Source organism: Psammomys obesus, unplaced genomic scaffold (genome assembly GCF_907164565.1).
Source record: "Psammomys obesus unplaced genomic scaffold, mPsaObe1.curated_primary_1811, whole genome shotgun sequence".
Lineage (NCBI taxonomy): Eukaryota > Metazoa > Chordata > Mammalia > Rodentia > Muridae > Psammomys > Psammomys obesus.
In genome coordinates, this window is record NW_026592510.1 from 19,358,760 (window position 1) to 19,383,365 (window position 24,606).

Below are 24,606 nucleotides of genomic sequence, written 5' to 3' on the forward strand. Positions count from 1 at the left end.
TGATTACAGATTGCAATGAAGGACTAATCTACAAAGCACAGCTTGGTGAACGAGCTTTTTATCTTTGACCACATACTAACAACTCATCGCTAGCTGCTCTTTTGATCTTAATTCCTAAGCTCTGGGAAATACTGGCATCCATGAACTTGTGGGAAGAAAGTCAGCCTCTTCATGGAGAGGTAAATGTTGGTTAACAGTAACTGCAGATGACTTTGAAAATGCCCCAGATACCTGATTCCTAAAAGGGATTTATCTATCTGGGAGGATAATCGCCTCATAGAGGAAGGATGGTGGCATCTTTAATTACTTAACCAATAGAAAAGCAGAATGCAGGATGCACAAGCCCCCATGAAATAATTAAACTCTGCCTCAGTGGCACAAAGGGACCATTTGCATTGGCTTGCCCCGATTGCTCAGCATCCAGGAACTGTGTAAGTGCGTTGTCAGGCTACTGACAGTCTAAAATGAGCTACGGCGGAAAGGTTTACACCACAGAAATTGGCAACACTACAAATCAGCCTTGTCTCACCAGCAAAGCACCACTTTGATCTCTCACAGATGACTTTAAAATGGAAATTAATTGCTCAAAAAAGCTCTCTCTAGTGGAAGCAGACTTTAAAGATCGACAGACCAGGAGACTTACGGTGTGGCTTAATCATATAGATCAGTTGCCTCCTGTGCATGAGGCCCTGGCTGGGATCCCAGCACTGCAAACTGGTGACAATAAGAATAACCACAGAGAGCCCTGCGTTCAAATCCTGGGCGGGCCGCTCACTGCAGTGTAACCCTCAGTACACTCTCTCTGCTTAGCCTTAGTACCCTCCTCTGTAAGCTTAGCGTGAACACGAGACCACATACATCTCAGACCTGAGACATCGTTTGCATCCTGCACAACGTTAAGAGTCCTGTTTCCTGACCCTTTGGCCTGATCAAAACAACAACTCACTTACAGAGCCACATTCTCTGGGTCACAAAAGAAAACAATTGATGGGAGACAGAGAGGCACTGAGGAATAGTATTGATTTCAGAAAAAAACAGTCCCCAGAACACAGGTGTTAACTGACCAACCCGGACGCTCACACCCAGACTCTTGCATCCCGTCAAGGATGTTCACGAAGCTTCATTATAACAACCACAGCAGATCTGTGGGGCAAAGCAATCTACAAATGTAATCAAAAAATGAAATGTGATTCATACAAATACGTATGCAAAACATCAAAAAGATGCCTTCAAAGGCTATGGCAAGAGGGAACATCTGAATTTGTAGTGTTGAATGGCACACGTGGGCTCAGTTTCCTACAGGAGGGTGTAAGAGATTCCAGTCCACAAGCCCTTACCTCTCAGGGTGAATCTATGTGGCAGAGAGTACACAGCAGATATTTCTGGGAGGTGGGGGCATGGGTGAAGCTTATCTTCTTTGTGGTCCTTCTATCATTAAAACAAAACACTTTATTATTTTTTTTTTAATAAAAAGAAGCTGTGCCCACTGAAAAGCCATCTTTGGTGAAGAGCCTGCTGCAGGAGCAAAGAAGGTGGAAAGTTCAAATGAAAAGAGGTAACAGGGAGACCGGGAGGAGACCTCACAGCCATCTCCACTGTGCAGAAAGCAACCCTGACAGCCAGAAAGCCAAGACGAAAGTCATGAGAGAGGAGACAGGAGGGCCATAAGAAAATCAGTGGGGAATCGGTTTGATCCAACTGCAGGTTCCTGTTGCATCTAAAGGCCATTCCCCATGCGCTGAGAACTGACTCTGCCTAGGAAAGACCATCATGAGGGCCATATGTAGCTACAGCTGGAGCTCAGCAATAGGGTACTGCCTAGCAACCATGATCCCCTGGGCTCCACCTCCAGCAAATCTCTAATAGGCGAAAGAAGCAGCACAATCCTTCCTGGCCGCTGTGGTGTCATTTGAAGTAGCAAAGACTGAAAAGCTAAATGGCTACAAGAGAGGTGAAGGGTGTTGTATCCATAGAGTAAAATGCTATAGAGCTGTGGAAAGGAACGAAGAGAACAAAATGCACTGGCAAAGCTTGCTCTTCAAAGGATGAGTTTTTGAAAAACAAGGCAAGTCAAGCATAACAGAGCATGCCTGTAACCCAAGTACACAGGAGTTTGTGTACCTGGGCTACATAGCAGGACCCTATTTAAAAAAAAAAAAAAAAAAGCCGAAACACAAATAAAATAAAAACAAAGCCCTCAACACAAAGTAATAAACAGTTAAATAGATTCAGTGTGCAGATATAGAATCATGTGACTCTTAATTATTTATTTAATAAGAAAATAAGGACCCAGGCTTTTTACAGTTGTCTCTGACTAACAGGTACTGCTTTCTTGGTCAAAGAGATTTTGCTTTCTCTTTTTCTTTTTCTTTTTCTTTTTCTTCTCTTTTCTTTTTGTTTTTTGTTTTGTTTTGTTTTCCTTTTCTCTTTTATCAGTGTTAGCGAGGTTAGAATTCCTAGAGTCCCGAAAACTGGGAACCATGATCGACGTCAAGGTTTCCTCAGGACAAGGTGCTGCTGCTGCTGCTGCTGCTTAGTGTGAATTGCTTGTTCAGAGTCCCCTCTGCTGGACAGAGTAGGACGCTGCAGAATTCTATACCAACTTTATGTGGCAAAACAGCAAAATTGCCAGAATGTGATAGATAGAATTTTGAAAAATACATATGTGTAGATATCCACTGAATTTCACAAGGATATGAAAAAAATCAAACTTATATCTTTGTGAGCAAGACATTTTAGTACAAGATGAGAAAGTCAGCCTGTGGCCAGACACCGTGTGGTTTTCAGGGTCAGGGATGATGACGGTCACTCCTTGAGCATCCCAGCATGCTGCTGCCTTCCTGCTGCCTCTTCTTATGGTCAAGTGCTGTCTCCAGGTGGAAGGACCCAGAAACAGAACTGTCATCCTGGGAGGCCTGAGGACTTTTGTGAAAACTGCTGTCACTCTATAGGGCTTCTTAGGTGTTCAAGGTGCCTCCTCCCATTTGGAAAAGGAAATAGCAGTCGGTCATCAGCTTTCATTGTGTACTGTAAAGCTGGGGCAAGCTTATTGCTCCAAAGGAGAAAAATCTTGCCGATCAGCGTGGCAGCCTGGGCAGTCACTTAGACACACGTGCATTATGTATGTGTACGCATGTTGCTGTGTGCATTCCGTGTGCATACTGCACAGGTACATTTACATCAATCATAGCTCTCTATCCATCAGTACTCACCTTAGTCTCTCTCCCAGCGAGGCTCAGCAGCTTTATAGTCAACCATAAGTGACACCATAGAAACTAAGCCAAGCCTCCCAGTGGCCACCCCAGACCCCAGTGTGTGTGTGGGGGGGGGGGTGATTAAAGAAGCCTCAGAAATGGGGTGGAAGAACACCTGAGGAAAAGGAAGGGGAGTGAGTGGAGCTCTGTTACTGAGTCACTTCACACACACACACACACACACACACACACACACACACACACACACACTGTCTTAACTCAGCCACCGTGTTAAGCACTTCACACAGAGTCTCACTGAGCGCTGCTCTGAGTAAGCTCGTCACACAAGCTGTCAGCATGAAGCAGGCCACCCGGTCTCGCTGAGCTTCACGGTTCTACAAGGGGGAAACCATTCTCTCTCAGAAAGTAGGACTCTAGGAGTTTAATTACTGTATCCATGGTTACCGCACCCATAAGCTGGGATCTGGAGGCAGGTGTGAGGAGAGAGCCATCTACACCAGACTCCCAGGAGGAGAAGAGGGTCAAGAAGGAGAGGAGGGAGGCAGAGGGGAAGAGGTCGGGGCCATTAAGATTGCCAGGGGCTAGCTCCCCTATGAGGGGTGTGCTGGGAAGTGCTCCGAGTGTACTGAGTGGGGTGGGCGAGGCTGTCCTTTATGTATGAATAACTGTCCCCGGGGCCTTCTGAGGTAGCTTCCTGGAAAAGCTTGCCTTCGGACGCTCTTGGGAGGAGAGAGCAAACACACAAATGCACGAACACATGGACACACACAGAGACAGACAGAAAGACAGACATCTACATGGTGTGAACACAAAAAAACCCCAGTTTTGTTAGCTCAAACATCCCCTGTAGTGTTCTGACTGTCCCATAGAGATACATTTTCAAACTGCCCAGTTACAAAGGAATTCTTTATAATCAGTTCCCCAGAAGAGAATAAGGAGAAAGAATGAATAAATTCTACATTGTAGCAATGGGTCATAACCACTGATCCGCTCATGTAAAGTTTTAAACAGGAGCTGCCCTGAGGGGAACTGAGTTACTGTGGGGTCTTTCCCAACACTATGACACTATGAGACAAGGCCAAGTCTGACTTGTTTCTTGCCCTTACAGAAACAACGAGGCAGGATCAACCTTGTGATTCTTCTTGTAAAACCTGCAATGGATCTGAGACTCTCTGCACTTCATGTCATACAGGTGAGCATGGGGGGGGGGGGGAGGCGGCGTAGCTGTCATCACTCCTGCATGAGCGGCGGTTTGTGCTCAGATGCACGATACTGATCTAGTCCCATCACATCCTCCCATCACTGTGGCTCCTGGGGACACACATGAGAAACCAAACGGCCACCAGTAGTCAGAATCAGCTTTCCGGGACCAAGAAATGCTTCTTATTCCAAAAGCATGATGAGGTGTTGGGTTGCCTTGGCCACAGAATTTGCTGGAATCTATGGGTGCCTCACAGTTTTAAGAGTCCCTACTTCTTTTACCTAAGACAAGTGAAGTTAAGGCAGAGGAGACGAGTACAGGTGAGTGCATTGCATTGCCTGTGGTCTCCTTCTTTGATCTGCACTTCGCACTGGGAGCGGGGAGGAAGGGTAGCAACAGACTAGCTTGTTTCCTTAAAAAAACACACCTTATTTATAGAAACACCAGGCATAAATAATTTCCCCAAGATAGATTGCCTATATAGTTAGTACATTAGCATAGTGTTGTGCTCGCACAAGAATTACCGTTAGGGGCTGGAGAGATGGCCCAGTGCAGTGGACAAAGCACACGCTGCTCTTGCAGAAAACATGAGCTCAGTTCCCAGCATCCACACTGGGTGTCTCACAGCTACCTGGAACTCCAGCTCCTGGGGGTCTGATACCTGTGGCCTTCCCGGGGAACCTGCGCTCAAATGCTCATCCACACAGACACACGTGTTAAACATAATTAAACGTTAAATAAAAAGACATCTTTAAAAATTATCATTAGAGCTGGTGGTGGTGGCTCACACCTGTAATCCCAGCACTCAGGGAGGCAGAGGCAAGCAAATCTCCGTGAGTTCGAGGCCAGCCTGGTCTACAAAGCGAGTCCAGTACAGCCAGGGCTATACAGAGAAACCCTGTCTCAAAAAAAAAAAAAAAATTATCAGCAAAGCCATGTGGAAATGCACAATGTCACTGACACAATCGGCCCCTTAATTCTCCAGAACTGTATTCCAGTGCTTTCTATGAATATCTGAAACAACAGAACCAAGAATTGCATGTACTGTTTTTCCTATACATACACTCCTATGATAGACTTGGGTTGACAAATCAGACACAAATAAGAGAATAAACAGCTAATAATAACATGGAAAAGTATAGCAATTCTCGGTACTGAAAGATTTTTATAACTCCAGAACCTTCACTTCTGCAGCTTGTATGTGAAGCTGAGAGGGCAGCCTGCAAGGGTTGTTTCTCTCCTTCCTCGTGTGCTTCCCAGGGCTTAAGCTCAGTTAATCAGGTGTGACAGCACCCTTATGTGCTGAACCGTCTCACCAGCCCAAATTTGTCTGTTTGTTTGTTTAGGTTAACAATACCCACCTTTCCGATTAAGCACACATAGAAGCGGAACATTGTGTTCCAAGGGAAGATGTCTAGAAAAGTTGCTCCCAGGTCAGCCTCATCCATCTCGGATGGGCTGGGGAGAAAGCAGGAAAGAGGACCCCATGGAGTGCCGGGCATGTGACTGCATTAGATGGCAGGACTGGTCAGCAGGGCAAAGGGAAGCCCCATGGCGATCAGCCTCTAATGTGTAAACGAAACAGGCCAAAGCCCCCTATGGCCAATCTCCTTCCCAAACATTTAGTTAATTAAAGGACAAAAGTATATCACGTCTGAAATATTGCAAATACCTGGACTTTGGAAAAGATTTTTTTAATTGAAACCTCTGCATAATGTGTGTGACCAACCATGACAGCCATTCTCTGCCCTCATGCCCGGATTTCTAGGTACATACCTCTTCGGGCAGGCCTGTGTTCACTCCTGTCCCCAGCACACATGGCCCTCGGTCAGGAGCGGCCGCTGTGAAAACTGTGCCGAGGGCTGTGCCTCTTGCTCTGGAGCTGACCTTTGCCAAAAGTGCCTGAGTTCACCGGACAACGCCCTGGTTCTCCACGATGGCAGGTGCTACCACAGCTGCCCAGAGTAAGTCACCTCCTCCCGTTGACTCATGCCCCGCAGCTCCTCAGAGCAGCTCTTCAAGGATCTCTCTCACAGTCTCAGTACCCACTTCCTCGATACCATTGACCGTGGCATCACGGTGGGCCTCAGCAACCAAACCTTCCACGAGGCCAGATGCCCGCTTCTCGCTGTGACTTGTCAGGGTGTGTGCTCTGATTTCTGTGACAATAGTGTGACCTGCGTTGCACAGCAGTGGAGGTGTGTTCTTAGAAGGACATTGTTAGGACATTTCGTCATTGGGTGGGTGACACACTGTTCTTACGAAAACTCAGATAACGTAGCCTCTGACACAGAGTCTACGTGGTATGGGCTGTCACACGTGAGGCCCCTCGTTGACCAAAGCCTGTCTGCCTGGTACCTGGCAATTCTTTTCCCACCTTGTACCAGTAATTGAATGTTCTCGGTTCTCATCTGCATCATGACTGCAGAGTCGAGATATGAGTCTCATCCAAATTCTCAAGGAGGTGAGTTATTACTTATAAACAGTAATAGTGGCTACTTATTTATTGATTGCTATGGTTTTCTCAGCCCTCTAATTAAAAAACCGTTTAGTCTCCTCCCAACAGGATTCGCCTATGAGGACAGAGAACAGAAGACCAGAAGTATCAAATGTAGCAAAAATGACAATTCTCCCACATGACAATGTTAGGAAGCCCCCGCATTTGTAGGTTTGGTGGAACCGCGGTCACCAAACGCCCCATCTTCCCATTTTGTTCTTGTTCCTTCCTTGGCTGACTGGCACTGTAGGGCCTCAGTTACTATAGTCTGCCTTAGCTGCAATTATCACTCCACTCAGTGACAAGCTCCTTAAGGGATGAGTGCTCCCCCTCTGTCCTTCCCTCCCTCCCTCCCTCCTTTCCTCAGATTCTCTTCCTATGCCATCACCTCAGTGTAACGCTTTCTAACTATCTCTAATAGTAAGGATAAAGACCTGTCATCTGCCCTTATCTTTGGGGCATCCCAAGGCCTCTGGGTAATGCCTAAGGCTGCGTAGTACCAAACCCTATGTGTAACTGTTCTGCTTTTTCATACCCACGATAAAGTTCAACTTATGAATTAATCATAGTGCATGATTTGAAAAATAGAGCTATTATAGCAGCGTGATGTAACAATGTATATAGATGTGGTCTCTTCTCAAGATATCTTATTATACTGTATTCACTCTTTATTTCCTGACACTCTTCCTGGGGAGACACAAAGAAAGGTCTACTCACCCCAGATAGGAAACCAATGACAGACCAAAATATGACGCTATAGATGTCCAACTTGGTGAACAATAAGCTTATTGAAGTTATTTACAGTAGTATGGATGAGAGGTTACTTAGAGGCACATGAACAACTCAAAAGAAAAAAAAAAGGCTGAATTATCAAAATCCTACCCCAGGATGAGATCATCACTCATGAAACCTGGAACCCTGAAGCTCTCTGTAAAAAGGGAGATTGGCAGCTAGGCAGGTTGGAGAGTCTTCTTTTCTTGGCAGGCCTTACTGCTTATTATACAGCTATGAAGAAGGAGGGACCTTATAGAGCTAGTCAATTTCAGGGACTTCCTGAGACTTCTGAGTTGTTTATTTCCTGAATTTTAATGATTCTCTTTTTAAACCTCTTGAATCAAGGAACTTCCCTGGGGGGATAGAACATTTCATTTTGGAGTAAATTGCTCCTTGAGGGTAATGCTTAGCCTTGACCTGATATATAAAGGTTATTTGAGCATGAGCACTGGGAAAGCCAACAACAACATATCTGTAGCAGAAACAACTGTTGATGGGCAAGCGCGTGTCACAACAAAGTGGATATGTTGCATGGAGAGGAGCCTGGCAGAATCCTTACAGTATAGCAGGTCAAGTTCCTGCCAGCTCAATGGGAAGAAGAGCAAAGTGCTAAAACAGCCCTGAGGGAGGGTGGGGGTGGATGAAGAAATCACTTAGAAATAGCTATAGTCTTTGAATACCTCAAAGCCTATACCCAGAGACACACCTCCTCCAACAAAGCCACACCTCCTAATCTTTTCCAGTCTACCATCTGATGACTAAGCATTCAAATATATGAACCCACAGAGAATGGGGCCGTTCTCATTCAATCACCAGAGTAGATGTTCATTAAAGAAAAGTGTGTATAGTGGCCTATGTGCACAGTGTTGTGATTATTTAGTAGGCACCAAAATAGCACACAGGAGGCTGAGACATAAGGATTGTGAATTCGGGGTTCAGCCAAAGCTACATAACAAGGGCCTGTCTCTGGAGAAGGAAAAAATAAAAAATAAAAGGCAACAACAAAAGCTGTGATAAGCCGGACATTAGTGGTGCACACCTTTAATTCCAACACTCAGGGAGGTAGGGGCAGGTGGAACTCTGTGAGTTTGAGACCAGCCTGGTCTACAGAGTGAGTTCCAGGACAGCCAGAGCTGTGATATTTGAGAGATCTTATCTCTAACAATAATAATACTAATAATAAATAGCAAATGTTTTTTAAAAGCTCGTAGGTAAAGTGCTTTCTGTACAAACAGGAGGACCTGAGCTTGAGCTTCAGAGCCCCACATAGCTGACAGGTACTATGACACACACCTATAATCTTGGTACTGAGGGAGCAGAGACAGGAGGATTCCAGCCAGCCAGTCTAGCATAAGTGGAAAACCCCACATTCAGAAAAAGGGATTCTGTCTCAAAAATACAGTGAGAGTAATAGTGTCAGTTATTGGCTTCTACACATTCATGCACAAGTATGCACACATGGGCACATACACATACACTATACCACACACACAAGTAAAATATAAAAAGGACGAACATGGGCCCAGCCCCCTTAAATGGTAGCTATTTCCAGCAACAGAGCTGGTTTGAAATCTTTATTAATGTGTGTTAATATATTTTTAACATTAGTTTTTCTTTTCTTTATTTATATGTACATCTTGTGTTTGTGTGAGGGAGTCAGGTCCACTAGGATTTGAGTTACAGATCACACAGTTGTGAGCTGCCATGTGGGAGCTGGGAATTAAACCAGCATCATCTGAAAGACCAGCCAGTGCTCTTAACCACTGAGCCATCTCTCTAGCCCCAGGATATTTTCTATTGTAAAGATTTGACAGAAAGAAAAGACAATGACAATTTATGGATAAATCAGGAAATAACAAAGTTTTAGACAAAATAAATTCCTTCAAATAAACCAGGTCCTCAAAGAAGGTGTTCACTGTACTTTCACTGTACATTTCTAGACATTCTTTCACAACCTCCCTTCAGTGAGTCTTGGGGGTTTATTTTGATTGACGAGAGCAGCAGCTTTTCCTTTTGGTTAGAATCCCTTTGTTAGCAGCCGAGAGCCATATCTAATTGATCTAATTGCAGTCCCCCTTCTTTCCCTAGGGGCTTCTATGCAAAAGATGGTGTTTGCGAACACTGTAGCTCCCCTTGCAAAACATGTGAAGGAAATGCCACCAGCTGCCTCTCTTGTGAAGGAGACTTCGTCCTAGACCATGGGATGTGCTTGCAAACTTGCCCTGAAAAACACGTGGCCATGGAAGGAGTCTGCAAGCACTGTCCAGAGATGTGCCAGGACTGCATCCATGAAAAAACTTGCAAAGGTACCTGGAAGCATCCTGATGGAAAAAAAAAAAAAAAAATATATATATATATATATATATATTTATTTATTTATTTATTTATTCTCCCTCTTGCACAAAGAAACACATGAACAAAGTGAAAGGAACCTGCCAAGGATAGTTCTTTTCACAAAAAGGGTGTGCTATGACCAAAACTGGTCTAGCAACCAAATCTGATAGGTTTTTATCCTAATGTAGGAGTACTCTATCTTTTCCCCATTGCCTGGGGTCCAATCCCACACTCTTTCACAGCTGGATAACTTTGAAAGAAAATGAAAGGGGGGGCAAGTGGTTGGCCTCTTTGGATCATCAAGTTTGGGGAATGTGGGAAGACGCAGGTGGCAGCTCTTCATAAGCAAAAGCTTTACTTGGTGAAGAAGATAAGAGGATTTGAATCCCTTTGCGTAAAAGTTTTACAGAGTGAGGGAGACTTGTGGCATATTGATCCTTGATGGAGTAGTCATCTTTGATAGAAAACCAACAAACAAACAAACCAAAAACATTTTCACAGTCCCAAGGGGACCCTGGCTCTGAAGAGCCACTGGCTGGGTCACTATCTGTTAACAACAACAACAACAAAAATTAATCTTCACCTTCAGTGCAATCCATCATCTGCCAGCCTATCATTGAGGAAGTTGAGGATGAGATGTACTCTTTCCCTTGTAAACTCTGTAAGCTAAAACAAGAGTTCTTGTAGATATGCTCAACTCTCACCTCAAAGGGAATTAGAGACATTTATTCTGGAGACAAATATGAATGACCACGGCTTAGGTACACAGATTCAGATTAACCTATATGCCATGGTCCAATGAGACAGGTTCATGCTGTTTTCCTAGTTAGAGTAAAAGGAAGTCATAAATCAAGAAACTTTCAAAAGCATTGGTGGCAACTAAGGGTAGAGGGTGATAGTCAAGTGAGGAAATCTCTGCTCTAGGCCTCACATACCACCAGATGACAATCATAGCTTTTAGGTTGGTAGAAGTTAATGATCTGTTTAGTTTATACATTCCAAAAGATTTACCTGACAGTCACCGGATATTGGATCCAACACAGAGGTAGGTGATGATGGGCTGTTATGGAGCTAAAGAAAGCCCAGGATAATTAGATTCCGGATCTACAACATTCCAACACTCCATAATAGGGAAGTGTAATCAGCTGATCGGTCTTGTAGAATCCTCAGCACAGCTGTTGCTTTCTTCTGAAAATTTCAGTTCATACATAGCATTATTCAGGATCCTTGAGTTACAGATAAGACACTCACAACCCCCACTCTGGGTTCAAGTTCTTATAAAAGGATTGATCCAGGAGTGATTAAATCACAGGAGTGATTAAAGACACAGTCTTAAGAGATGAGAGAAAATATAGATGGCGCGGTGAGTAAAGGCACCTACCACCTTTGATCTCACATGGTGGAAAGAGAGAACCAACTCCTGAAAATTGTCCCATGACCTCCACACTTGCTCCATAGCAGGCACATCCCACACATATTCACGTAGATACATACATGTAGTTTAAGAAAATAAAGTTTAGGCAACTTTAAATGGGAATAATGCTATGGTTTGAACAGATCATTTTCTTTGGAACAAGCTCCCAAGAAAAGGAGACTCAGTGTTATGCAAAGGAGTCACTTAGTATGATCTGAAGGTGTTCCAAACCCATCCCCCAAAAAAGAAGGAAGACAAAGTAACTAGCAATGCATTCTTCATGCTGATTGAACATCCACTCACAGATTTATTCTGTCAAAGAACAAAAAACTAACAAGTCAAACAATTCCCAAGCTTCCTGATATATGGAATCAAGTTTGGGGCACTTGACGCAGTTTCAAAAATTTGTAAATACTTTTCAATTTTTTTTTATGGCAAGCCTCTGTTTATTCCTAATTCCAAGTGAAACTTTACATTTTACTATTAGATGTATAATTAAAATGTTTGTTGAACAAGTTCTATAAATATATTCTATCAATTTCTTTTTCTTTTAGAATTTCATACATTAAATGGTGTAGACTTGCATTTCTATGCCTCCCTTGTACCCCTCCAACTCCTCCAGTCCTCTCCTACTCACTCTCAAGTTCATGACTTTTTCTTCTAGAATTATTATAGATTATACATGCTATATATAATAATACTATATGTACAATACATAGTCTATTATATATCACCATTGTACATCTCTACAATACCTGCTGCAAAAAGAAACTTCTTTGAGAAGTGTAGTGAGATCAACACTTATCTATGGGTATAACCTTTAGAATGTAGTTAGATAGATAGGCAAGAGGGCACATGCTTTTAATCCCAGTACTTGGGAGACAAAGGCAGACGCATCTCTGTGAGTTCAAATCCAGCCTGGTCTACATAGTGAGTTTCAGGACAGCCAGAGCTACATACTGAGATCTTGTCTCAAACAAACAAACAAACAAACAAACAAAAAGAATGTAGATAGAAATGATGGTTTAAGACAATGTCAGTAATAGACTCTAGGGTCTATGACCTCTCTCTCCAGTCACAGGCAGTTGGCTAGGTTTGCAGTACCAAGCATGAATTCCCCCTATTAGGCAAGCCTTAAGTCCATTAGACAGCTATTGCTTACCCCAAAGATAATAATGTCACTAGTGCACATTGGGGATATCTTGCTGAGATAGTCATTGTTGTGGTTCATTTGAGTAGGACTATTGGTTGTTTTTCTTCCTTGGCAGCTTGCATAGGCTCTTTTGATACTATGAGAGCTAGTCCTAATGAAGGAGGCTTCCAGATCAGTTCTAGATCATATCTTCCATGTCATTTGTGTAACATGTATGGTGTCTTCAGCAACAGGGTCTAACCTTCAAGTTCTGTGAGGCAACAATAGCCTATGCCAAAGTGGGGAGTGTAGGTGTTAGTTTTTTTTAACTCTATTTTACTTGGGGCTCCTTAAGCCTCTACCTCCCTTTCAACAACCCCCCCCCCCGCTAGGTAAGAGAAAAAGAAGGTTAGACGTGAAAGGGGATATAGACCCCTTTAGACTTAGTTCCAGCTGGTTAGGGTCATCGGGTTCCTTGGGAAAATACCAGTTTCAGTTGTCAGGAAATCTAGCAGTCCAGCAAACTTAAAACAGTAGCGGTGGAACAAACAAGCAGCCTTCTTCCTCTTCTGTCCGTCTCCTTTAAGCCCTCTCTCTGGGCTCTCATATTTATATCCTTTCAGGGTCCTCAGAATTCCACCATCTGCAACTGGCAAAAACCACACCCCTCTCAGAATTGCACAAGGCTGGCAAAGACCATGCCCTGCATGAGGCAATTATCAGCCATGGATAAACTAGGGCAGTCCCATATCCCACACTTAGGATTAAAATAAAAACATATCTACATAACAAAGCTGAGTTTTTAAAGAGACCAAAACTTCCACTATAGGGGAGTCTCCTAGACAACCCTGACCAACAACTTGAAAAAAGGTTTCCCTTACCTAGTATTCTTGTTAGCCTACAACTGTTGAGGGAATGTTATCCTTCAGTTATCCTTTATTGCTTTCAAACTACACATACATACACACACACACACACACACACACACACACAAATACACACATTGTGTTGTCCTTGAGTACAGCACTTGTTGTCAGTTGTTTTCTTGATATCAGATAAAAATCTCAAAGTAATCTTAATTTGTAGCTCCAGGATAGCTAAGGATGCTGAATATTTTTAAAGTATTTTTTAGCCATCTTTGGTTTTCCTTTTGAGAATTCTCAAAAGAATCTATTTTTATTCTCTGTTCAGATCTATTCTGAGTTAGCCTATTTTTTTAATAGGTCACTTTTTTTCTGGATTTTTTTGAGCCCTTGGTACATTCTGGATATTAATCCTTTGTCAATTGTACAGCTCTCAAAGATTTTCCCCTATTCTGTGGAAAATAGGAGGAAATATTACTTAACTTATGGCTTCCTTTGGTATAGAGAACCATTTTAGTTTATGAAGGCCCCTTGTCAGTTGTTGGCCTTAATTTCTGGACAATGAAGTCCCATTCAGAAAATCCTTTCCTGAACCTGTATCTTGTAGGGAAGTGTCAGTTTTCTTCCAGCAGTTCCATTGTTTCCAATTTCACATTGAGGTCTTTGGTCCATGTGAAACTGATTTGTGTGTAAAGTGATGGGAATGGGTCTAGTTTCATCCTTCTACATGTGAACCTTCAGTTTCTTCAGATCTTTGAGCAATGCCTCCAATATCTCCATTGTCACTATTTTCCACAACACTGAAACTTTTTGTACCTTCAGCACACAAATCCAAGATTATTCAATCAGACCGCCATAGGTGGCCTCCCCTCCCAAGGTAGAAATTGTTAGATATTGGGATATGCCGTGGGTGGATGAGGAGAAGAAAATGTCAGCCTAGGTCAAAAGGTTCAGAGATCTAAGAAATAGGCTAGCCCACCACAAGAGTGATGAATTCTTCTGACCAATCCCTGGAGATAACCTGCTACTCCTATCTTTCCTCAGAATGCATGCCTGGATTCTTCCTATATAATGACATGTGCCATCAGTCCTGTCCCAAACACTTCTATCCTGACTTACGCCAGTGTGTCCCCTGCCATGAAAACTGTCTGGAGTGCAGTGGTCCCAAGGAGGATGACTGTGCTGTCTGTGCTGACACTTCCAAAGTTCTCTACAAGGGGTTGTGTTTGGATGTGTGCCCTGAGGGAACCTACGAAGAAGAAGAGAATGATGAATGCAAAGGTAAGGACTTCTGGGCTGTATGACTGAGCAAAGAATGCTGGGAAGCCTGTCAATACAAAGTATTCTCTAGGACTGTCATAGTACACAGCCAAAGCTCTTAGGACACTTGTAACCTTCCTGCTCAAGGAAGCAAATTTTGAATGTGAGTTCATTTTTAAAATACATCATTCATAAGCTTTGAGCATGTGCATCTGGCTAGTTGCATATCACATGGCCCTATTAATGGCACATGCCCATCAAAAAGGATTCTTCATAAAGTTTTCCAAGAGAAGGTGAGCTTTTTAAAGCCTGTCCTTGAGAGTTTAAGCCACCAATGAGTTCATACACTTAGTAAAAGATCCCATGGAGTACTTCCTTCCTTCCTGTCATCTGCCTTCCTCCTCTCATCTCCTCATAACTATTCTCCTTTTCAGTTCTTCCTATCCCAAGTCCCCATTCATCTTCCATTTGGCACTTCCATCACTACACATCCCAGAACGGGACTACTGGAACTAGGAGGCAGCACAGTAGTAAAGCCCTTGCCTAGCCTGACCCAGGTCCTGCCTTCTACCATTAGTGCTTAATGAAGCAATAAATCAAGAAAGGAGAAAGGGTCTGTGGTTCCTTGGGCCCCCTTATTTTCAACTGGACATTAATCTTTCTTAGTCTCTTTTTAGTTACAGGAAACAGAAAAATACATTGTCCATTATGAGAGGACTTGTTGAATAAGATAGAAAAGCATCCTAGAAAACATGCTTTTCTAAAAGTCCTGGTCTGTCTTACCACCTTCCCTGAGCCCCTGGGGCTGAACTGGCAAAACCATTTGTCAAAGGTCTACACTCCCATCCTGGCCTGTCTCTACCAACCTCAAATGGAATCTTACTATGCTGCATATGCTGGCTTTAAACTAGCCCTCCTCTTGCTTTAGTCTTCCAAGTGCTGCGGTTATAAATGTGTGCCACCATACCTGGCTGATTTTATCCTCTTCTATCTGAGTGACTCGGCATCTTTGGTCCTAATTCCCTGATGCATAGACAATGAGATCATAATAGTAACAATAAAGCTTATCCATCCAGGGAGACTGAGGGAGACTTCGGTGTACTGCATGCTACTCCAGGCCTAGAGACCAAAGCACACAGAGCCCCTACCCTTACAGGGTTCATGTTCTATTTGGAAACAAAGATGCTAGAACAGTAAGTCAAGAAAAAAAGTGAGCCAGCAAAGGAAGAGTGGGAAAGGGGGCAAGGAAGAATTGAAATTAGGGAGATGTTCTGCAAGATGCCACCAAGAAAGGGAGGAAGCAATAAATGTGGGAGACAATCATCACATGTCTGCAAGGAAAGGAGTCTAAGAAGAGGAAGTGACAATTGCTGGAACATCGAAGACTGAACTGTTCTCGTAGACTGTATAACACATCAGCCAAGCAAACACCTGTTGTATGCAGGTCCTCTCACATGGGCATTGAGCATTTGTAATGAACACCAAAGAGGTCTTTTGCTATCGGGAAATTATGATACATTCCAATAATTGCTTTACTAGTGATTAGCTAGAAGTATTCTGGGAGATAACAGAAAGACTATGGCAACGGGGACTTTGATGGTCACATACGAAGTGCATCCTTGCTCATAGTGTTGGTTGACCCTTGGCATAAAGCCCTGGAAGTCTCCAGGAGAAAGAAATTCATTTCTTAGAAGGGTGTTCCAGCCTTGCACATCTCTTACCCCCTGCCTGCCTGCCTGCCATGCCTGCAGATTGTCCTGAGTTCTGCCAGACCTGCTCATCAGCTTGGACCTGCCTGTCCTGTCAGGAAGGCCTGACAATGGTGCATGATGTCTGCACAGCACCCAAGGAGTGTGCAGCCATTGAGTACTGGGACAAGGGCTCTCACAGGTGCCAGCCATGTCACAGGAAATGCTCCCGCTGCTCAGGGCCTGCTGAGGACCAGTGCTATAGCTGCCCTGGAGAGACTCTTCTTCTCAGTAAGTTATAACACTTATGCCCAAGGCCAGCTCTTTTGTCTCTCCCTCTATGACCCTCCTGAGAATGATGCCTGATGCCCAGTGTGTGTTAACATCCTTCCTTCCTTCCTTCCTTCCTTCCTTCCTTCCTTCCTTCCTTCCTTCCCTCCTTCCTTCCTTTCTTTCTTCCTTCTTTCCTTCCTTCTTTTCTCTCTCTCTTTCTCTATTTCTTTGTTTTACAAATCTTTAAGAATTTTCAAACCTATAGAGAATAGACAAGATGGAAAGTAGAAGGAACATCACACAGTGCTCTCTGCCCACTTCACCACTACGAATCTTCATCATCATCCTCTGTACAAGTATTTGCTAACCCACAATCTACTTTTTTCTAAAAAATTGAGGGGTAAGTTAGACACATTACAGTCCCTTTCCCATGAACATTTTGCTCTGTTTCCTCACATAGGGATACCTTCTTACACAGGATATTGTCAACTCTGATAACTTTGTATTGATGCGATTCTTTAATACACTATCACTGGAGCTAGACAGATGGGCCAGTGGTTTAGAGCATTAGTCCTTGCAGAAGAATCAGGTTTGAGCCTCAGCACCCAGAGTGGCTCACAGCACTCTGTGAGGGATCTCATGCCTTCTTATGACCTCTGGGGTTTCAGGAACACATGTGGTACACATACAGACGTGCAGACAAAACATTAATACACATAAAATCAATGACTCTGATTTTTTTTTCTGTTCATATTAAATCGTCTCAGCTCCTCTTTAGGACAGGGTTCAGTGTAAGGTCTATATGCATCTACCTGTCATATCTTGTAGCTTCCTTCTGCCTGGAACACAGCTTGTTTCTGTATTGTGTGCTGTGCACAGTTTGGAAAAATTCAGTCCCCACTCTTCCTTTTGAGTTGGCAAGTGGTTCCCTCATGTCTAGATAGCAGGTGTGCCTTCTTAGCTGAAAGAGGTAGGTTGTATCCTCTGAGATCTGTGCTGGAGTAGAGCAATATCCACGTGCCTCTCAGCAGTCGTATCCATGTAGCTCCCCTCCTTAAGAAGATTCAGTTTCTCCACTGACTCCCCAGTAATAAGTAGTCTGCAGACAGGCTCCTTTAACATGTAGCTTTTCTGCTGGTCATCATAGTTGCCTCTTAGTTCAGTATCTGTTGATTAACTAATCATCCTGACTAGGTGGGATGGCACATGACTATAACCCTGCTGCTGGAGAGGCTGAGACAAGAGTATCTCAAAGTCAAGGCCAGTCTGGGCTACGTATAGCAAGACCCTGTCTCCAAAAAAGTGAATAAGCAGGATATAGTTGCAAATGCATTTAATCCCAGAAGATGGAAGGAATATCAGCAGTTTTAAGACTAGCCTTAGCTTTATAGGAAGTTTGAAGCCAGCCTACATGAAACCCTGTCTCAAAAATAATCAATCAATCAATCAATTAAAAAGAGACGAATAAAGGGAAACCCAGAAAGCTTCAGTGTTGTTTTCGCAATCAGCAGCAGAGACCTCAAAGGGCAACCTTCACAGTCATAATAGGTGGCCCCTTTCCTCTCTTGGTGAGATGTCATCAGCAAAGACATCGGTGCCCTGCTGCATACAGGGTCACCCATCCTCAGCACCATTCCGGCCTCTCACAATAGGTGACACTTGGAAACACCAGCCCATTGGAGGTTGGTGAACTTCCTTTCCCAAAGTTATTCCTCATAAAAATAGCCGTTCTGGCCAGGTCTCTCACGTGATCTCACCTGTTCACCCATAGTGCATACTTTTCTGGTTATGACCAGTCTAGAGCCAGGTCAGATCCCTGCTTACGGAGAGGAAGACGTCTCATTAGTGAAGGTCTTTCCTTCAGCTGGGAACATGAATGAATTTATAGTTAAGCCTTGATGCAGAGACTGCACCCAAAGGCTGGGTTCCTTCCTGCCCTGCACCACCAGAAAGAGGCTATTTATAAACTATAGAGTTAGAAGACGAATTTGTAGTAGACTAATTATGCTCTCTCTCTCCCTGATGGCACACCTTACTCTCTCAGTGCAAGTATTCATTTTGTATGGTAAAGGGGGCCTTGTAGTTGTGCTTAATGAGTGATTTTGGCATAGGAAGATTGTCCTGGCTTAGACAGATGAGACCAACATAATCACAGGGTCCGATAAGAGCAGAATTGGTAGTAGATGTATGTTGACTGAATCAGAGCAACACAGGGGATGCTCCCCCGCTGAAAGAGAAGGGATTCTGGGGCTCGTGAACACAAATGCCCTCTAAAGGTGGACTAGATAGACAGGGAAGGAACAGATTCCTCACCCCCCACCCCATGGTGTCTAAGAGGAATGCAGCTCTGTATACCCATTTCAGATTTCTGGCTTCTATCTCAGTGAGATGACCAGTTCTTGTTTTAAAGCCACAAAGTTGGTGGTCAGGGTTATAGCAATGACAGGAAACTGGAGTAGAGGTACCCAGCAACCCTCAGCTGCCATAGCCACTTGTCAGCCTGTACATTCCATTCTACCTACTACGGCCCGTCCACCCTGACTTCTGTTTTCACTGACCTCAACCATCCTGTGGAACCTCATCTTGCTCTTCATGCAATGCTTCCCTAACCAAATAGAGAAGGTGTGGGAGCCACAGGTCAGACTCGAGGTCAAGACAGACTCTTTTCCTCCTTCAACAGACACGACTTGTGTGAGAGCCTGCCCAGAAAGCTACCACGCTGACAAGGACGGCCACCAATGTGTGCCCTGCCACAGCTCTTGCCGGACCTGCGAAGGCCCACACAGCATGCAGTGCAGCTCCTGCCGACCTGGCTGGTTTCAGCTGGGCAAAGAGTGCTTGCTGCAGTGCAGGGATGGGTAAGGAGCTCAGCACATTCTCGTTCTGGAGTGGCTGCCGGTGGCAAGCTGGTGGCCGATGAGGAAAGTGGGGCTCAGAACAGGGAGGGCCACAGGGAAACCTCCATGCCAGGAGGGAGCAAATATGAACCAGGCCACAGTTAAGGGAGAGAAAAAGGAGAAACTGGGGTATGCCAGTGAGGGAACACGCTAAGAAAGACGGTCCCGTCAGACTGACTGATCATCCTCGGGGCCAGCCCCACTGACAGTCACACACTCCGTATGTGTGACTGCAAAGCAGAGGAGTCCTCCTCCCCTCAGAAAGACCCACATGCATTAGTAAGAAGGGCTGCATTTTGTTTGTTTGGTTTGTTCTGTTTCCAGTTTTAGATGGTGGTGTGGATTCAGGGTTGATATGCAAAACCTAAGCAGTACAGGTGGGAAGAAAACAGTTTCAGTTACTGTCTCCACTTATACCCTGTGGACTCTGCCAGACCTCCCCAAGTGCCCAAATGTGGAATTTACAGCTTTGGTTCTAAAGCAACCTTGATGCTGACATGAAATGCTAATATGAAAGCATTTCGTGACTAAAGACTCCATGATTTTTCTGCTAAGAACACCTGCTGGTGTGTCTATCGGATCTGGTTATAAACAGGATGGGAAGAAGGCGTGACTGGGCCATGCCCTCCCCAGCATTCCACACTCCAGCCCACTCTTTCCCAATTAGTAACCCAGGGCCTGAGAGGATCCAGGCACAAACTGAAGGACCATTCCTGGATGTTTTCACCCCAATTGGTACCTTTCCCCAAGTGATGTCTGCCTGGTTCTTTTATTTCAGCACCGTGTGCGGGTTCATGTTTCTGCATAGCTCATTCACTCACTCACTCATGTAATCCACACAGGACAGTGTAAAAGCACCTTGTATGTCTGGGTAAGCTGAGTTAATGCACAGACTTTGTACTTCAAAGGCTTAACCTTGTTCTAGTATCTTCTCATGAAAGAAACATTTCAAGCTCCTGGAAGGAAACCATCTCTTATGTTTCATGTGTACTACCACACACACAGCACAGAGTCAACTCTTCAGCGAGTTTTGGCAAGTGCAAGCCATATGCATTAACTGCGGCATGATCCTGCCTAAGGGTAGAGGCGTGGCTACAAGGGAAGTGTCCAAAAAGATCCGGATCCCACAGGGTGAATCGCCATCGTTCTCCGATCTGGTCACAATCTGCTCTGCAGCACACGCCAAAAGTGTGCAGCTCTGTAGCTAAATGAAAAGCCGAGCATGGCGTTAAGAAGATGATGCTCCACATTGTGCAAAGTGACCAAGAGGTGTGGGGGTGGGGAGCACCAGCTGCTACCATTCTCTTTACTGGAGAAGAACTAGAGTATCAGTGAAGCGTTAGCGGGGGGGATGGTTTCTTTGGTAAAAATCCATGTTCCACATACTTAAGCATGTTGGTTAAATGTCTGTTTCTTGAGTGGACACTTGTATAATTCTCTGCACCTTTTCCCGATATGTAGTTATTTTAGCATTAACCTCACGGAATGTTCTTTAAGGCTCAAGTCTCCAGGCTTTCTCACAGGGTCCTCTTCAAGGCTGTGGGGCTCACAGAATTTCACTCTTATATGAAAACAAATAGTCCTCATAGTAAGTGGACATGTGGAACCCAGCAAGCTCCCTCTTGTCTTTATTTCAGCAGCATGCTTTGACAGTTTTTTAAGACCTACTTTGAATGGATGTTTTCCATTTGTGGTTTCTACTGGGCTTGTATCTTCAATACAGTTTGCAAAACGTTTCAAGTGATGTGTCTTTATACGATCCTACAATAATCTCATGAGGTGGACATTAGTCCCTCCATTTTACAGAAAAGGAAAACGAGGTGAGAGAGTTTAACTGATGAAGTCACATAGTTATATAGCTGCTGATATATTATGGATTCAGGACTACAGTCCTGTTTTCTAAGCCCACTCCTGTGGTTTCCTTCCTGTGTGTTTTTGCTTTTCCCTATTGTTTTACTTTTTTAAATTTGATTTCTCTTGTATTGCCTCTTGAATACCTTGGTCATGCTAAGGACTAATTGAAGTAATGCAAGTACAGAAAGCAAAGTGAGGTTTACTGTGCCACAGCTGGGTCACTGGGGTACAACGTGACTCTTTCGGATTGCCAACAGAGACGGGCTCAGCACTACCTAAGTGTGGTGTTTATTTTCCCATGTTCACTGAGCTGATTTGACACAAACAGGGCTTTGCAGGTAGAGTTTTTGTACCAAAACCCTAAAACGTTGAGGTTACTGTGGTAATTCCTAAGACCTACTGATGCCCTGAAATGCAGGTATAAACCATACCACCTCTGCCCACTTCCTAAATACCTAGATATGATTTGGAAGATGCCAATGCACTGTTGTGCTGAGGCAAGATAATTGCTATGAACTTGAGGCCAGCAAGGGCTACAATGAGAGTTCAAGTCCAATCTGACTATGCATGGGAGATTCAGTCTCCAAATTGATGAAGAGGAGAAGGAGGAAGAGAAGGAGGAAATGAAAAGAAAGGAAAGGAAAAGAAAAAGAAAAGAGGAAAGGAAAAAGGAAAAGAAAGGAAAGAAGGCAATCTCTTCCATCCAGGGTGTGATTCAACAAAAGGTAAAGTTAAATCAAAAGAAGACGAGGCAGCAGCGGCGATGGTGTGGCAGCGGCCGTGGTGGTAGAGAGCGGGGGAGCCACCACTGTGTGATTACCAGCCTTATCTTAGGTGCTTCCAGCTTCATGGTCACAAACGGCCGGGGTGGGAAGCAGGCGAAAACACTCCGAGTACAGGTAAGACAATCCACGCTTACTGGATCCATCAGCATCTTGGCAATGATTCCATGAGTAAGGTCAAGTGAAGAGACTGAAGAGACCAGGCCAGTGTGTGAACCCTGACTGACACAGCCTTTGGTTCAAGCAGAGCTCCTCAGCCCTCCACATCCTCAGCTTCCGTACCAGATCAAGGAATGGAAATATATTTTTTAAATGTTGCTGAACACATGATTTTTTTTTCTTGTCATTATTTCTGAGCCAATAGAGCATAACAACTATTCCCATAGCATTTATACTGTGCTGAGAACTAATCAAAGATACTCGAAAGCATAAAAGAGGAGGTAGAGTTAATGTCCAGACACTGGGCCACTTTATTCATCGGACTTATGCACACATGGGTTTTGGTGTCCAGCTGCCAGCCCCCCGCAGATACTGAGGACATCTGTATATACCTTTGCTCCCCTCTTGGTTTCAGATATTATGGAGAAAGTGCCAGTGGTCGGTGTGAGAGGTGTGACAAGAGCTGCAAGGCATGCCGAGGCCCACAGCCCACAGACTGCCAGTCTTGTGACACCTTTTTCTTCCTGCTGCACTCCAAGGGGCAGTGTCGTCGTACTTGCCCTGAGCACTACTATGCAGACCAGCGCTCACAGACCTGTGAGAGGTGCCATCCAACTTGTGACCAGTGTGAAGGTGAGAATATGCCGGTATTCAGCACATGAAAATGGAAATTTGAAAAGTTTGCCTTTTTGTTTTGCAGTGGGATTTCCTAAAATATATGAAGGTAATCCTAATGAAGTCTCCCAGTAATGGGGGAGACAGAGTCCCACATGGTCTTCTCTTGTCATCAAATGAGGCTTCCAGTACTGAGACTGGGTTACATTTGTTTGAGTTGTTGGTCAAGGGGGTCCCATGGAACTCCCTGAACAGCCTAGGCTACTGCCAAGACAATGGGATGCTTTCTCCAAACTGACAGCAAGGTCCTGTTGTTGAGGACAAAATCCACACAACTTGTTGAGAAGTCGAGCTGGTGCCTTCATAGAACCTTAACTCTAATTCAGTCCTACTGGTTTTGGTGCAGGGAGGTACTCTGTAGGCCACAAAAAGAGAAATGTAAACACCAACCCAGCCTCAAAACCTTTGACCTACATCTGTCCTGCCTATAAGACATGCTAAGGCAATGGTGGCACACAATTTGGAGATTAACCAACCAATGTCTGGTTGACTTAAGGCCCACGCCACAAGACAGAACCCATACCTGACACTGCTTGCGTAATGAAAAGCCCCAGAGGCCTAGGGTAAAACCAAACACAACTAGTTTAAACAAAACAAAACAAAAAGGTGATTTGAATATTTCCCTATTCAGATCCCTTTAACTTCGGTCTTAATTCTTATTCTACATATTCTAAAGTCAAGAACCACCTACAAGTACACAGAACCAGCAGCAGCCACCCAATACGCCACTGTCTCACACGCCCCTGACATGATTTGGTTCCCCTTCCTTAAAAACAAAACCCCGAAACCCTGAGCTTGAACATCATCTCTAGAGAGCAAGTCTTGGTCCTCCTGGCTATATTCCTCCATCCCACTTCTGTAATTCAGTGTTTCATCAGAGCTTTGTAATGTGACTTTTTTCGGGTGCTGGTAATTAAACTTTGGGCCTTACACATGCTAGGCTGGCATACTGCCTACCATGGAGCTGCCTTCCAGCCTCACACTACATTTTAACTAAATATGCCCATCTATCCAACTGCAAGCCTCTCCAACAAGGATTATCAGGATTATATACTGTTCATTTTGCAGCCCCGCCTCTTACACTTTAATACAATACTTGATAAGTGTTCTTACGTGTTAAATAAAATAAAATGAAGTAAATAATTTCTCTTTTTCAAACCGGAAAATGCTCAGCTCCAAATGTTTCTCCAGCCGTGCCTCCAACAAAATGTTGCCTTGAATGTTTTTATTCTCCTACATCCATTTCCCAAACTGCCAGATTACAGGCATATACTACCATACCAGTTTGTGAGGTGATGGGGACTGAACCCAGGGCTCTGCATAAACTAAGCAAACACTCTGCAAGCTCACCCATGTCCCAAGCCTCATTGTCATTCTTCTTAGCTTTCAGGTATGTGTGTACTTTAGAATGTTCATCTTAAGCTCATTGTGAATGAGAAAGTTAGATTTGGGTTCTTTATTCCTTTGACTCTTCCTTCATCCTTACCTTGTTTGTTTGTTTGTTTGTTTGTTTGTTTGTTTGTTTGAAACAGCATCTCTCTATGTCAATATGGCTGTTCTAGAATTTGCTATGTAGACCTGCCTACAT

The 24,606-nt window shown here is 44.1% G+C and overlaps 1 protein-coding gene across 4 annotated transcripts in view; it reads left to right on the forward strand.

The window, feature by feature from the left end:
- The window catches only part of Pcsk5 (proprotein convertase subtilisin/kexin type 5), a 429,034-nt gene that overhangs the window by 389,863 nt on the left and 14,565 nt on the right, over positions 1-24,606 (forward strand). For 2 of the 4 annotated variants that reach the window (XM_055613830.1, XM_055613832.1), the window contains exons 28-35: positions 1,475-1,555; positions 4,324-4,407; positions 6,185-6,380; positions 9,776-9,993; positions 14,475-14,711; positions 16,442-16,669; positions 19,332-19,509; positions 22,759-22,976. In XM_055613830.1, coding sequence (XP_055469805.1) covers positions 1,475-1,555; positions 4,324-4,407; positions 6,185-6,380; positions 9,776-9,993; positions 14,475-14,711; positions 16,442-16,669; positions 19,332-19,509; positions 22,759-22,976 — 1,440 coding nt within the window. The remainder of the gene's footprint in view (positions 1-1,474; positions 1,556-4,323; positions 4,408-6,184; positions 6,381-9,775; positions 9,994-14,474; positions 14,712-16,441; positions 16,670-19,331; positions 19,510-22,758; positions 22,977-24,606) is intronic. The other 2 variants (XM_055613831.1, XM_055613833.1) reach the window with 2 other exon arrangements.